At 45.8% G+C, this 12755-nt stretch overlaps 1 protein-coding gene across 1 annotated transcript in view; it reads left to right on the forward strand.

Annotated features, from left to right (window-relative positions):
• Positions 1-9302, forward strand: part of creb1b (cAMP responsive element binding protein 1b) — a 10048-nt gene extending 746 nt beyond the window's left edge. The window contains exons 2-8 of the mRNA XM_072686608.1: positions 2850-2962; positions 3179-3325; positions 4350-4450; positions 4531-4670; positions 4989-5171; positions 5320-5473; positions 6352-9302. Coding sequence (XP_072542709.1) covers positions 2858-2962; positions 3179-3325; positions 4350-4450; positions 4531-4670; positions 4989-5171; positions 5320-5473; positions 6352-6496 — 975 coding nt within the window. The 5' untranslated portion in view covers positions 2850-2857 and the 3' untranslated portion in view covers positions 6497-9302. The remainder of the gene's footprint in view (positions 1-2849; positions 2963-3178; positions 3326-4349; positions 4451-4530; positions 4671-4988; positions 5172-5319; positions 5474-6351) is intronic.
• The last annotated feature ends 3453 nt before the right edge of the window (positions 9303-12755 follow it).

Genomic DNA, 12755 nt, shown 5'->3' on the forward strand with positions numbered 1-12755 from the left:
ATAGTAATAGCAGAGATGTGTTAAATATGTCCCCCCTGTCCTTATTAAACCTCTGTTATATCAGCGATGAATGGGCTGCTATGTTGCTTATTGCTTATTATTCACTCCTCTTTACTCCACCTGCAGATACACCATCTGCTTCACCCTACTGTGCTCCCTCTGAACCTCATTTCATAATATTTCGTGCCGGCTGAGCTACTCTATACTACTCTATACCAGTGTACTGTCATCCATAGCCTCATCAGCTCAGCAGTCGAGGCAGGACGGGACGGGACGGGACGGGACGAGACACCCGTCTTCACCGTTAGTGTTGGACATATGGGATTTGGCCATCCGTGCAGTGAAACACACACACACACACATACATACATACAGTGATACAATGAGCACACACATGCCCGGAGCGGTGGGCAGCCGTTGCTGGGGCAGAGAGGGCCCAACAGTGGCAGCTTGCCAAGCTCGGGTATCGAACCCACAACCTCCGAGCCACCACTGCCTTGTTATCATGGGGTATATTAGGGACTGGTTTGGGAATAGTGGGCCAGTGCTGGTATTCATATTTTTTATTTACACAATAATAATTATAATAGTTACTTTATTTGCTGTGCAGGTTAGCACTTTTTAAGAAGCTAACCACAGGCTCAGAAACGTGATGTCCCAGCCCTGTCTACGGAAAATATTCCGGAAGGTGATTGCAGATCCTGCTGTGACGCATTCCTGTCTAATGATGTTTATCAGGCCTTGAGGAATGTGTGTGTATGTGTGTGTGTGTAGGGGGCACTTCCTGACCTTCCAGATATAAGCCTAAACTCTAAAGCCAGATCGTCAACAATGGCTAATTATTTATTTATTTATTTATTTATTTATTTATTTATTAGCGCTGTAGGAAATCGAACATCCTCTAGTAGCTATCCACCGTTTACAGCTCTACCCATTGGAGCGTTCGCCGGTCTCCCCATTCGTTACAAACTTGCATTGAAAAATAAATAAATAAATAAATCAATTAGAAATAATAAAGCTGAATTTGGGAAAACGTCAGATGTAATTGGACACTATTACCCACATAAACCCCATGTTTTCCGCTTGGCTGGAATGCTAACACAGTCTTGCTGTCGCCACACACTGGCAACATTCCTGGCTTGTTGTTCGTTTACACACCATTAACACCCACCTGCCACAGTACGGCCGTCCTCCTGTCTCAGGCCAGAGCGGCCGCTCTAGAGTCCAGCGAAACGGATTCGGGGCTGGGGCTTTTCCAAACGGCCTGGGGTCAGCATCAGCAGCCTTCCAGCTTGCATGTTGGTAAACAGACTGTGGATCTAAGTAAAGTTTTAAGAGGTTACAGGGGAGCAGGTGTGAGGAAATATTGATATATTGATTATATGTATTGAAGAATCACGATATTATGATTCTCAAAAGCACAGATTGTAGCGTTAAGCGGCTGCTGCCCTTTTTTTAAACACGCCCAAAATTCAGCATCCAAACACACTGACCAGAGCTTCCACTCCATCCAGTTCGACCATGTTCAACTGCAGCTCATGAAAGACTCCGCCCATTATGTGTCGCTTTTAACGAGGCGACCAATGAAATGAGAGCTAAGCTGAAGCGGAGTGAACGCAGGGCTGAGCGGTGGATAGATGCTAAAAATGCTAATTTATTAATCCAGCATCCAATCAGACTGTTTAAGCAAGGTTTGGTTAAAACCCCTGAGAAACAGAGGCCTCAGTGCCGGGTCATACCCCTCAGTGCCGGGTCAGACTCCTCAGTGCCGGGTCAGACTTTGCTAGCTTAAGACACAGCAAGCAGCCAGACTCTCTCTCCCTGCACCTAATGCACTGCTGTATAGTGCATAAATTGGACAAAAGTATTGGGACACCTGCCGATTTGATTGTTTCTTCTGAAATCTGAAAGGGTATTCAAAAGAGCTGATCTTGCGTTTGTTGGTGTAACTGTCTCAACTGTCCAGGGAAGAAGAAGACTTTCTACTAGATTTTAGAGGAGCATTGCTGTGAGGATTTGATTGCATTCAGCGACAAGAAAAACCTTAGTAAGGTCAGGATGTTGGGATGATGATCACCACCCCCGCTCATCCCATCCAAAAGTATTGGATGAAGCACCACCATCCATCATTCCAACATTCCAGAGAACACAGTGCCTCCACAGCTCAATGCTGGGGAGCTTTATACCCCTCTAGCCCACGCCTGGTATTATTAGGCAGCATAGTGCCCATCATTTTACAGTAGAAGCTCCAGATCTCATCAGAACAGATAAAGCAGGTGAAGATAAATCCAGTAAAAAGGAGAAACAAGAGCTTCTCATTCTGAAGAAAGAAAGTAGTGAGATCTTGTCGGTGAGCTAGTCTGAAGAACAGAGCTCGGTTCCTCCAGGTTTCTCCTGGACGCCCCCCAGTCCAGCCAGCACAGCGTGGAGGATGTGTTCAACTCCATCAGCAGCAGCAGCAGCAGCAGCAGCTCACCTGATTTACCATCATTAAGCCCTGATTTACCACCAAACCAGGTGTTGATCTGAGGAGAACTCTAAATAACACTAGACTCCATGAGAGAGGAGAACTTTGGAGATGTTCTAATGATGAACACAGTGATGGAGAACCTCCCCTCCTCTCTCACAGGGGACTCAAACTTTTGCACGCAAATAAATACCTGAATTCTAAAGGGGCTCAAAGGGATCAGGAGAGAGGACGCCCTCAGGTTGCTCCCATGGCCCCGCCGGCAGGGTGTAGAAGTAAAGCACAGGGGTCCAATGGGATTCATATCCAGTGATGTCATTCTTTCCCCCTGCTCTGTGGTGATGTGTTGTAACGTGCCCCCCCCCCACCCCCCTCTCCGCAGCTAACTCGATGACCATGGAGTCGGGAGCCGAGGCCCAGCAGGGTGCAGACACAGCTGTGGCTGAGACCGAGAGCCAGCAGATCACTCAGGCCCAGATCGCCACGCTCACTCAGGTACAACACCAAGCTCAGGTTAGGTCAGGTGCTGAGAACGACCCACCACCCAAATAATACCTGTGGTGGTCAGTCCTGTGGAGTCCTGACCATTGAAGACCAAACAGGGTGAAAGGAGGACCACACAGTGCCAAACCAGGGGTGGTCATAATGTTCTGATATGACTGTGTGTATATACATGTATATATATATGAATGCATGTGGCCTTTCCCGTAGGTGACCATGGGCGCAGGTCATGCCACCACCACCGGGCCCACAGTAACTCTGGTGCAACTGCCCAACGGCCAGACGGTCCAGGTCCACGGGGTGATCCAGGCGGCCCAGCCCTCCGTCATCCAGTCGCCGCAGGTGCAGACAGTGCAGGTCGGTCCAGCTGCTTCGCTCACATGTACAAGTGATGTCAGAAAAGTTACTGGGAACCAGTCAGCACCACAGAATCAGTGGGACTAGTTAGCATGAGGCTAGCTATCTCCCACTGTTTATTACTGTTAATGTCGCTTATAAACAGTTAATTACCCCATTGTTTATAGGGGTTTGTTTTCTAAAGGATATGTTACAACACTAAGCAAAAGTATTTGGACACCCGCTCATTCATTCCCTGTTTCTTCTGGAATCTAAAAGAGTATTTGTTGGAATAACTGTCTCTACTGTCCAGGGAGGAAGGGTTTTTACTAGTATTGCTGTAAGAATTTGATTGCATTCAGCTACAAGAGCATTAGAGAGGTCAGGATGTTGGATGGATGATCACCACCCCACCTCATCATCCTCCCAAACTCCCCAACTCATCACGTTCAAGAGATGTATTAGATGGAGCTCCACCATCTATCGTTCCAGAGAACACAGTTCTTCAACTGCTCCACAGCTCAATACTGGGGGGCTTTATACCCCTCTACTAGCCCATGCCTGGCATTAGGAGGCATAGTGCCAATAGGTCAATGTAGCTGTGTGTGTGTGTGTGCATTTGCACATCTGTATCAGCAATGGGTGCAGCTTAAAGTAGCTGAATGCATTCATTAAAAGAGGTGTCCACAAACATTTGGACATGTAGCGTACCTATTAACTGAAGCATCCTCAACAGCAGTCCTTACTGCTCCACAGCTCAATACTGGGGGGCTTTATGCCCCTCTATTGGCCCATGCCTGGCATTAGGAGGCAGCATGGTGCCTATAGGTTAATGTAGCTGTGTGTGTGTGTGTGTGTGCATTTGCACATCTGTATGTACATCTGTATGCATTCATTAAAAGAGGTGTCCACAAACATTTGGACATGTAGCGTACCTATTAAACGAAGCATCCTCACCAGCAGTCCTTAGCGTTAGCATTAGCGTTGTCGGTTGTCCTGTTGTTTGCTAGCGGGAAGTGTCAGCTGTTCCGTGTCTGTTGACCAGATCTCCACGGTAGCGGAGAGCGAGGACTCGCAGGAGTCTGTGGACAGCGTGACCGACTCTCAGAAACGCCGAGAGATCCTCTCCAGACGCCCTTCGTACAGGTAAGAGTGGTGGTTTCTCTGCACAGACTGCACCCATGTCTTCTGAAAGCTAAAGCCGTGTCCTCCGTCTGGCCCCTTAGGAAGATTCTCAACGATTTGTCGTCGGACGCCCCGGGAGTGCCTCGAATCGAAGAGGAGAAATCGGAGGAGGACGCCGCACCTGCCATCACTACAGTCACTGTGCCAACCCCAATTTACCAGACGAGCAGCGGCCAGTACAGTACGTTTCACTGGTGCACAGCAGTTTGTAGCTCCCCCTAGCATTAGCGATGCTCCCGACACTAAGAGGGTAAGGACATACCACAAGGCTCCTCTGTGACATGTGAGCCCGGACGCCACCCTTTTTTTTAACTGCTGCTGATGCAGCATCGTCAGGCAGCTGACATGTCCAGAGCGCGGCTCCCAGAACCCTCTTGTTACTGTAATTGTCCCCCGAGTCTTAGTGGACAGTGCTGCTAACCCAACCTTCACAAGCTATTAGCACTCAGGTCGCTAACGCCTTTCTTCGGTCTCCTCTTGGCCTCTCCGTGTCTTTTAGTCGCCATCACGCAAGGCGGAGCCATCCAGCTGGCCAATAATGGGACAGACGGCGTCCAGGGCCTGCAGACTCTCACCATGACCAACGCGGCAGCCGCCCAGCCGGGCACCACCATCCTGCAGTATGCCCAGACCAGCGACGGCCAGCAGATTTTGGTGCCCAGCAACCAAGTGGTGGTGCAAGGTGAGTGGAAATCACAGTGGCTGTTAATATTAATATCAGATAATCAATCAAAATGAATAGCTAATATTAGCTCATGTTCTGACTGGCAGTTCCATCATGTACGATCGGTTCGGTAACTGTTTGTAAAAGATGAGGTGTTTGCCTGCAGCTGCTTCAGGAGACGTTCAGGCGTACCAGATCCGCACGGCACCAGCGAGCACCATCGCCCCAGGAGTGGTCATGGCCTCGTCACCCGCCCTGCCCAGCCAAGGGGGCGCCGAGGAGGCCACGCGTAAAAGGGAAGTGCGGCTCATGAAGAACAGGTAAGAGATGAGCGTGGTTATCCGGGTTTTATCGGGTTCATCTTTCTCGAGTCTTACCAGTCCAAAAAACAATAAGCCAGGGGGTCCCCGAGTGGTCCAGTGGACATAGCCGCTGTCACTATGATCAAAGAATTGCTGAGAACCCTTGCAATTGGCCTTGCTCTCTTCAAGGTGGGTAGATGGCGCTCTCTCCCCACATCCCTTCGCTGCGGTGCTGGCCGTCACCGGCGTCTGCGAGATGGTCCGCCGAAGCCGGGTATGTGGCTTCGCCTGATTCCCTCCAAGCATGTTGCAGAGGCTTGACTGGCAGCGTTTTGGAGAGGGCGTGTGTTGGTCCATCTGGTGGGTATGGTTACATACTGGTTGGGTAATTGGCGATCGAAATTGGGAAGAAAATGGGTGACAGAGTCCCTCAGTTTGGATCTGATGGAGTGAAGAGAAAGTACAAGCTAGCATTAGCTTTTAGCCTAGAGTTTGAGCTCGCCTTTTCGGACGCTGGCACAGGAAAAGCAGCGGTAACAAGCCCTGGTTCCCTTAGCAGCTTGTATTCCCATAACCAGCAGAGTCTAGAGTCCAGAGTCTCCAGCATCAGCATCACCATGAGGTCCTGAGGTTGCTGTCACGTTTCGCTGGGGTGGGGTTTATGTACATTTGGGGCTGTAAATGTAAATCTGAGTCCAGACTGTGATGTAACAGTTTGGGGGTTTTGAAATCGGCTCGTTTCACAGCTCTGTTCTGGTCCTGCTGGATGTTCTTTTCTGAAGGCGGGACAGCAGTGTTTAAGGCTCACGATTTGTCACTTCCACATATCGAACAAACCGAATCCTGACTGAATCCTATGCCTCCCTTTAATAGCCTCTCTCACTTTCTCGCTGCAGGGAGGCCGCTCGCGAGTGCCGCCGGAAGAAGAAGGAATACGTCAAATGTCTGGAGAACCGCGTGGCTGTGTTGGAGAACCAGAACAAGACGCTTATCGAGGAACTGAAAGCTCTCAAAGACCTGTACTGCCACAAATCCGAGTAACACAAGTCCTCGTCCACGTTTGTCCTCGTCCTCGGCCTCGGCGGGCTCGAGTGTACCTGTACGGAGACTGGTTGTGTGTGTGTGTGTGTATGTGTGTGTGTGTGTGTATGTGCCCCTCTTCCTCCCACCGGACCGGAACGCATGTTTTTTCTAAATGTACTTTTTTTAAAACACTTCGGACTGCCTGAACGAACACGAGAAACATGCAGGGACACGCACCCCCACCCACGGCCAGAGCCTCCTCAGCACTGATGAATCGCGTCATTACTGAGAAATTGGCTGACGGCTTTCCAGGACTTAGGATGGACGGCTGCCCAACTCCTCGTCCCCTTTTTTTAACTCGGCAGGTTTGCGGGACGAAGAAAAAAAGACGCACCGGCGTCGGTTTAGAAGCGGCCGGCCGTCTCCTCGGCGAGGTCGGGATGGAGAACCGGATCAATAGAAATATAAATATCTATATTGGAAGTGGTTTAAGCAGCTCTTAATCGCAGGTTCTGCTGTTTAAATGCACTGAAATGTCTCTTCAAGTCTAGAATCAGCCAGAATTCTACGATCTTTACGGGGGAACAGAAGTGTCGAGAGTTTGAGCTACATTTGTCAGACTGTTACTACTAACATTTGGTGTCAAATGTTTGAAAATGTTGAGTTCACGCTTTGTTTTTGTGTTTTTTTACTCTACTACTCGGCGTTTCTACCGTTCAGAACCACGGGAAGTTTGCTTTTGATGCCTCGTAAAAGATACAGATGCTTCAGTTTTCGAGAGTATACGTCGTTTATGAATGAAAATTTTAATCCAGAGGAAATTATTCTAGCCGTCTACACGGGTTTCGTTCACGGGACGGAAAGCCTTGCAGCCTTGATTTCCAGCCAGCTGTGCTCACCCGGATCCACTGCGCCGGCGATCCGGCATCAGCGCGTGTACGAATGCAAACGGATCTACCAAGCTATGCAAGCACGAGCTTGGTTACGCAAAGCAACCCAAGCGCCCAAGAGTCCAGGTCATCCGAACGCTCATATTCGCTCATATGAAATGCAATCAGCTCTTCATTGCTGTAGTACATAAGTGAAGCACATCGTGGTCACCTGCTGTCCACGTTTAGCGTAGGTGTGCCTGCTGGAGTAACGGTGAAACACCTTTACAGATGTTCGCATTTGTCCCATAGTACTGAGTAGGCCTGTAGTTAGGAGTCTTCCCCAAGAACTTGTGTGCAATCGCCCAGTCAGCCCGCTTCGCTGCGCCGACCGCTCGGTAAACCGAGTAACGCACTATATGTCCAAATACTTATGGACACCCCATCTAATGATGAGGCATTCATCTACTTTAGGTTGCACCTATTGCTGACGCAGATGTGCAAACACATGGACACAGCTCTAGTCCCTGTAGAGGCGTACTGCCAATAGAATAGGACTCTAGCAGATCAACATGATGAGCCTATTGGCACCATGCTGCCTAATGGCGTGGGCTAGAGGGGTATAAAGCCCCCCAGCAGTGAGCTGTGGAGAACTGTGTTCTCTGGAATAATAGTGGTGCTCCATTCGATACATTTGGTTGGGGATGATGAGGTGGGGTGGTGGTGATCATCATCCGAAACATCCAGATCTCGCTGAATGCAATCAAATCCTCACAGCAATGCTCCTCCAAAATCTAGTAGTAAGCCTTCTGCTTCCCTGGACAGTAGAGACAGTTACTCCAACAAAAGCAGGAGAAATTTAAACAATTTTTTTTAGTACCCTTGATTTCATAAGAAACAATGAATGAGCAGGCGTCCCAATACTTTTGTCCCCAATACTAACAGCCCCTAGTGCTGTAAAAACTCAGCCTACTAAATGCTAGAAGCCGTCTGCGGTATAAATGTGTATTTTAAGATGTTCTCATAAAAAAGAGTCAAGTTTCAGCGTAGCCGTACAGTCAAGCTAAGCTAAGCTAGGCTAGCAGCTTAGCTTTGAGTCCACTGCATGATCAAGTCTGAGTGGAATTTGCATTTCTGTTAATTATTACTTCATTAATTACGCTTTTGTGACCAAATTAGTCTATAAAAGTAGACTAAAACCACAACTTTAGCGCTTTAGCGTTCTTTTATAAGCTTCAACTCATCTGCTACCGCCATGCTAGCCCCCACACGGCCGCCTCAGAGTTAGGGAGCGTCTAAAAATGACCAGAATTCGTCCTGGTTCGACTGTTAATGCTGATTAGTGACGGGTTTCTGAACATTTTTCTACATTTAAATTCCACAGACGGCGTATAGGGGGGCATTATAGCTGAAATCAAGGCTGTAAAACTAGCTAGGCTAGGGCTGCTGTCTAGGGTCCACCACAGCGATTCCTATCTTTGCACAACCAACCCTTTACGGTGGGGCTCAGTCTTTCGGACCTTGAGTAAATCAGCTATTTAAACCGATTATGGTTAAGCACGGTCAATAATTTAAAATTTTCTTTACTTAGAATTTTTTCTGTATTTTATTTTATTTTGAATTTTTTAGAATTTGTTAAATTAATCGTGGCTTTTTAACTTCCCGTTTTTGCTTTAACGTAACGAACTGAAAGGAGTGTCATCCTGTATAACAAGTATTAATATCTCTCTTTGGCATTATGGCATGTTTAAACCTGTTTTGTTTTTTTGTATATCATTTTTAACTTTGATATCTCTATGGTTATTTTTGCATTATGTCACAATGGATATGGATTCGATGTCTTTGTATTTGATGCATCAACACGTAAATAGAGGGTACAAATATATGTTGTTAGTCTACCATGACTGTTGCATTTTTGGCAGCTATTTCATAAAAAAGACGTGTGTTGAAACCAGTCTGCAAGCGTACGAGTTGTATTTTCCACTCGCAGATTTTCACCCAGAATTCCCTCCTATTTCATTTGCCTGTAATAGAGCCAAGCCAGGCGAAAGTGCAGCTTCCAAACATGGTGGAGGTTGCTTCACACACTGTTCCTGTAGCTAAGATACTTGAAGTAGTAAACGATGAGGGTCGTCCACCTACATACAAAACAGCCTACTCACCGTTACGCTACCGGTGAGGTCATTTGCCGCATGTTAGCGACTGTAAGCACCATTAGCCCTGCGTACAACTATGTCCTCTGTCCTCTGACAGTACACACCGTTTATGATGTAAATTATAATCTAAATTAGAGCAGGCCAGGGGCTCTTGAGTGGTCCAGTGGACAAAGGGTCGCTGGTTTGAACTCTGGGTCATGCTGCTTGCCATCAGCAGCCAGAGTCAGAGGGAGCACAATAGGCCTTGCTCGACTGTAACGACCTGCCCATCCACAACCAGTTAATGCTGCTTCTGGGGTATTTTAGCAGACGTACGACCAGCAGGTCGAAGCACGGACCGGGAGCATGTCTCTGCAGCCTTTAACTTGGAGTGTACAGTTATCAGTGGGGTGCGACCCAGGCAGCCCGTGGTGTCGTTTGTACCGCTGGACCAGAATGCCACAAATTGGATCAGTAATCTCTCACCGGCAGGCCTTTTCCAGTACAGATTTGAGCGCCCGCTAAGCATATGCAATTTGACACAGGACACCTTGGGCCTGGTCTTTCCTGTAAAACCAATTATTTTCTGACAGGTGAACATCCTGTGACTGGGATCCGTTCCCTCTGTGAGAGGATTTGTTCCATCTTTGGAGATAAAGCTGAAGAGAACCTGGGATGGAAATGATCTCGCTGGAAGTATTTCTGGATTAGGCCTCTCTATAAACACAGCGTACTCCGATATACTGAGATACAGGGGTAAGGGGGTGGGTTAGGGGGTCTAAATGAACCAATGAACCGTCCCCACTGCTTTTTCTACAAATACAGCAAGGAGAAATAGCTCGTAGGGTCTTATTTAAGCATTTTTACGGTCAACGCTACAAATTTGTGCTCCAGCTTTGTCAAAAAACATGCGTAGTACAGCTCTGAACACCCCTACAGTGGACCATACCATTTCCTAATGGCTAGTGAATTAGCTAGCTAGCTCAATCATTTTAGTAAAATTAAATATAAAATTTCTAAAAGGTTATTTATGTCGTTTAGGTTCATTGTGTAGCATGCTGCTTCAGTGCTAATGTTAGCTAGTCAAGGTAATTTGCTAGATAGCTACCCGCTAAGTTGCTAACTACTGTACGTCTACTGACTAGCTTTGGGTGAAAGCTGCTGTTTGTTGTTTTGTTGTAATAATGTCATTACTATTAATTATACACCATAATAAATAGCTTATTGCTACTGTTTTTATTATTATTATTATTATTAATAATAATTATAATAAAATAATGTTAAATATTAACATATTTTAATTGTTATTGTTCATATTATTAGATACATTTTATTATTTATATATATATTATTTGTTATTATTTAATAATAGTGTAACATGTAAAGTAACAGCCATATGAACATTAATATTAGCAGCATATCATTAATTTTCCCACTGTATTAAAATGACACTGGACAATATTCCAGCTAATACTAGTCCGGCTTGACCACCCGGGGGTTCGGTATGTTTGAGTTTGATGGTTTAGCTGATCTACCAGCATGACCAACTTCACCAAACTGGTCAACTAGTAGGACCAAGCTTGTTAACCAGCATGGTCAGATTGGTCGATCACCTTGGCCACGCTGGTTAACAGGCTTGGTCCTACTAGTTGACCAGTTCCACCTGTATGACCAGCTTGAGGACCAGCTCGGTCAGGTTGATCGTGCTAATGGACCATCTAGTCCATCAAACAGAAATGCTACGCTGGTCAAGAGCTAAGCTGGTCAAACACCTCAACCAGATGTTTTACCAGCATAGGATATGTTGTTTATCAACCAGCTTGACCAGCGTCCTAAAACCAGCTGGTCCTGAGCTGGATTTTTCAGCAGGGTTAAGATTTCAGATCTTACATGTCGCAGCTCGTCCGAACAGTAACTTCATTCCCCATCGCAGGTTTAATTTTTAATCAGAGTTTTATCGGCACTGTAGAATCAGATCTGGGAGGCAGCGGCCTTCATTAATCAGCGTGAACAGACATGCTGAGGAGGCGGGAGAGGAACTGGCAACCTCCGTCTACCATCCTGAGAATCGATGCAGTTGATCCCAGATGATATTTCACACCGTTCACATGAATCTAGGACACAAATAGAACCTTAATTCTGTCCCGTACACCCGAGCCACTCCAGGCCTCTTCAAATCATCTCATTGTAACTGGAGGGGAGAGGTCAGGGATGGGTCCCAATCGGTGAGGCCAGTGTTCCTGCGTCTAGGGGCACCAAGTTCATCTTCTAAATGCACCACATTTTTATTTGATCTAATTATATGACAGTATTTTATATGTCAGAGTTTCAGGGCGTGTGTATAGTACAGTATAATGTGTAATCTGACATTAAATGATCTCGCTGGAAGTATTTCTGGATTAGGCCTCTCTATAAACACAGCTTACTCCGATACACTGAGTTACAGGGGTAAGGGGGTGGGTTAGGGGGTCTAAATGAACCGTCCCCACTGCTTTTTCTACAAATACAGCAAGGAGAAATAGCTCGTAGGGTCTTATTTAAGCATTTATACAGTCAATACTACAAATTTGTGCTCCAGCTTTGTAAAAAAACATGTGTAGGACAGCTCTGAACACCCCTACAGTGGACCATACCATTTCCTAATGGCTAATAATTGTGAATTAGCTAGCTAGCTCAATCATTTTAGTAAAATTAAACATTAAATATCAGCTTTGTGAATTTATTTGCAGCACTAGTTCATTTAGCTTCGTTGTGTAGCATTCTGCTTCAGTATGTGATGCTATCTGCTAATGTTAGCTAGTCAAGTTAATTTGCTGGCTAGATACCTGCTACTTCTACTGACTAGCTTTGGGTGAAATAATAATAATAATAATAATAATATTAATAATAATAGTTTATTAGTTTATTATTTCGTAAATAATACAAATGTTTTTTTGAATTAAAATATTTTTGTATTAAAATCATAATATGTTAATATTTGTTTAATATTTCTTAAACAATACGAATATGTATTTTATAATTAACATATATATATATTTATATATATTATTAATTAATTTATTTATTTATTTATTTATTATTTTTTACATAATAAAAGCTCTATAAAAGTAGGCAGGCAGAGATGTGTAAAATGGGCGGACTCACTCCAACCCCTCCAAATGTTTTGTGTTGAGTGGCAGCACTGTCAACCAATAGCCTTGAGCGCTTTGGTTTTGTTATGATTATACAACCAATAGGAATCTCAGGAATTGAAAAGGGGGCGGGTGCTGATGG

Source organism: Salminus brasiliensis, chromosome 8, assembly GCF_030463535.1.
Source record: "Salminus brasiliensis chromosome 8, fSalBra1.hap2, whole genome shotgun sequence".
In the NCBI taxonomy this organism is placed as follows: Eukaryota; Metazoa; Chordata; class Actinopteri; order Characiformes; family Bryconidae; genus Salminus; species Salminus brasiliensis.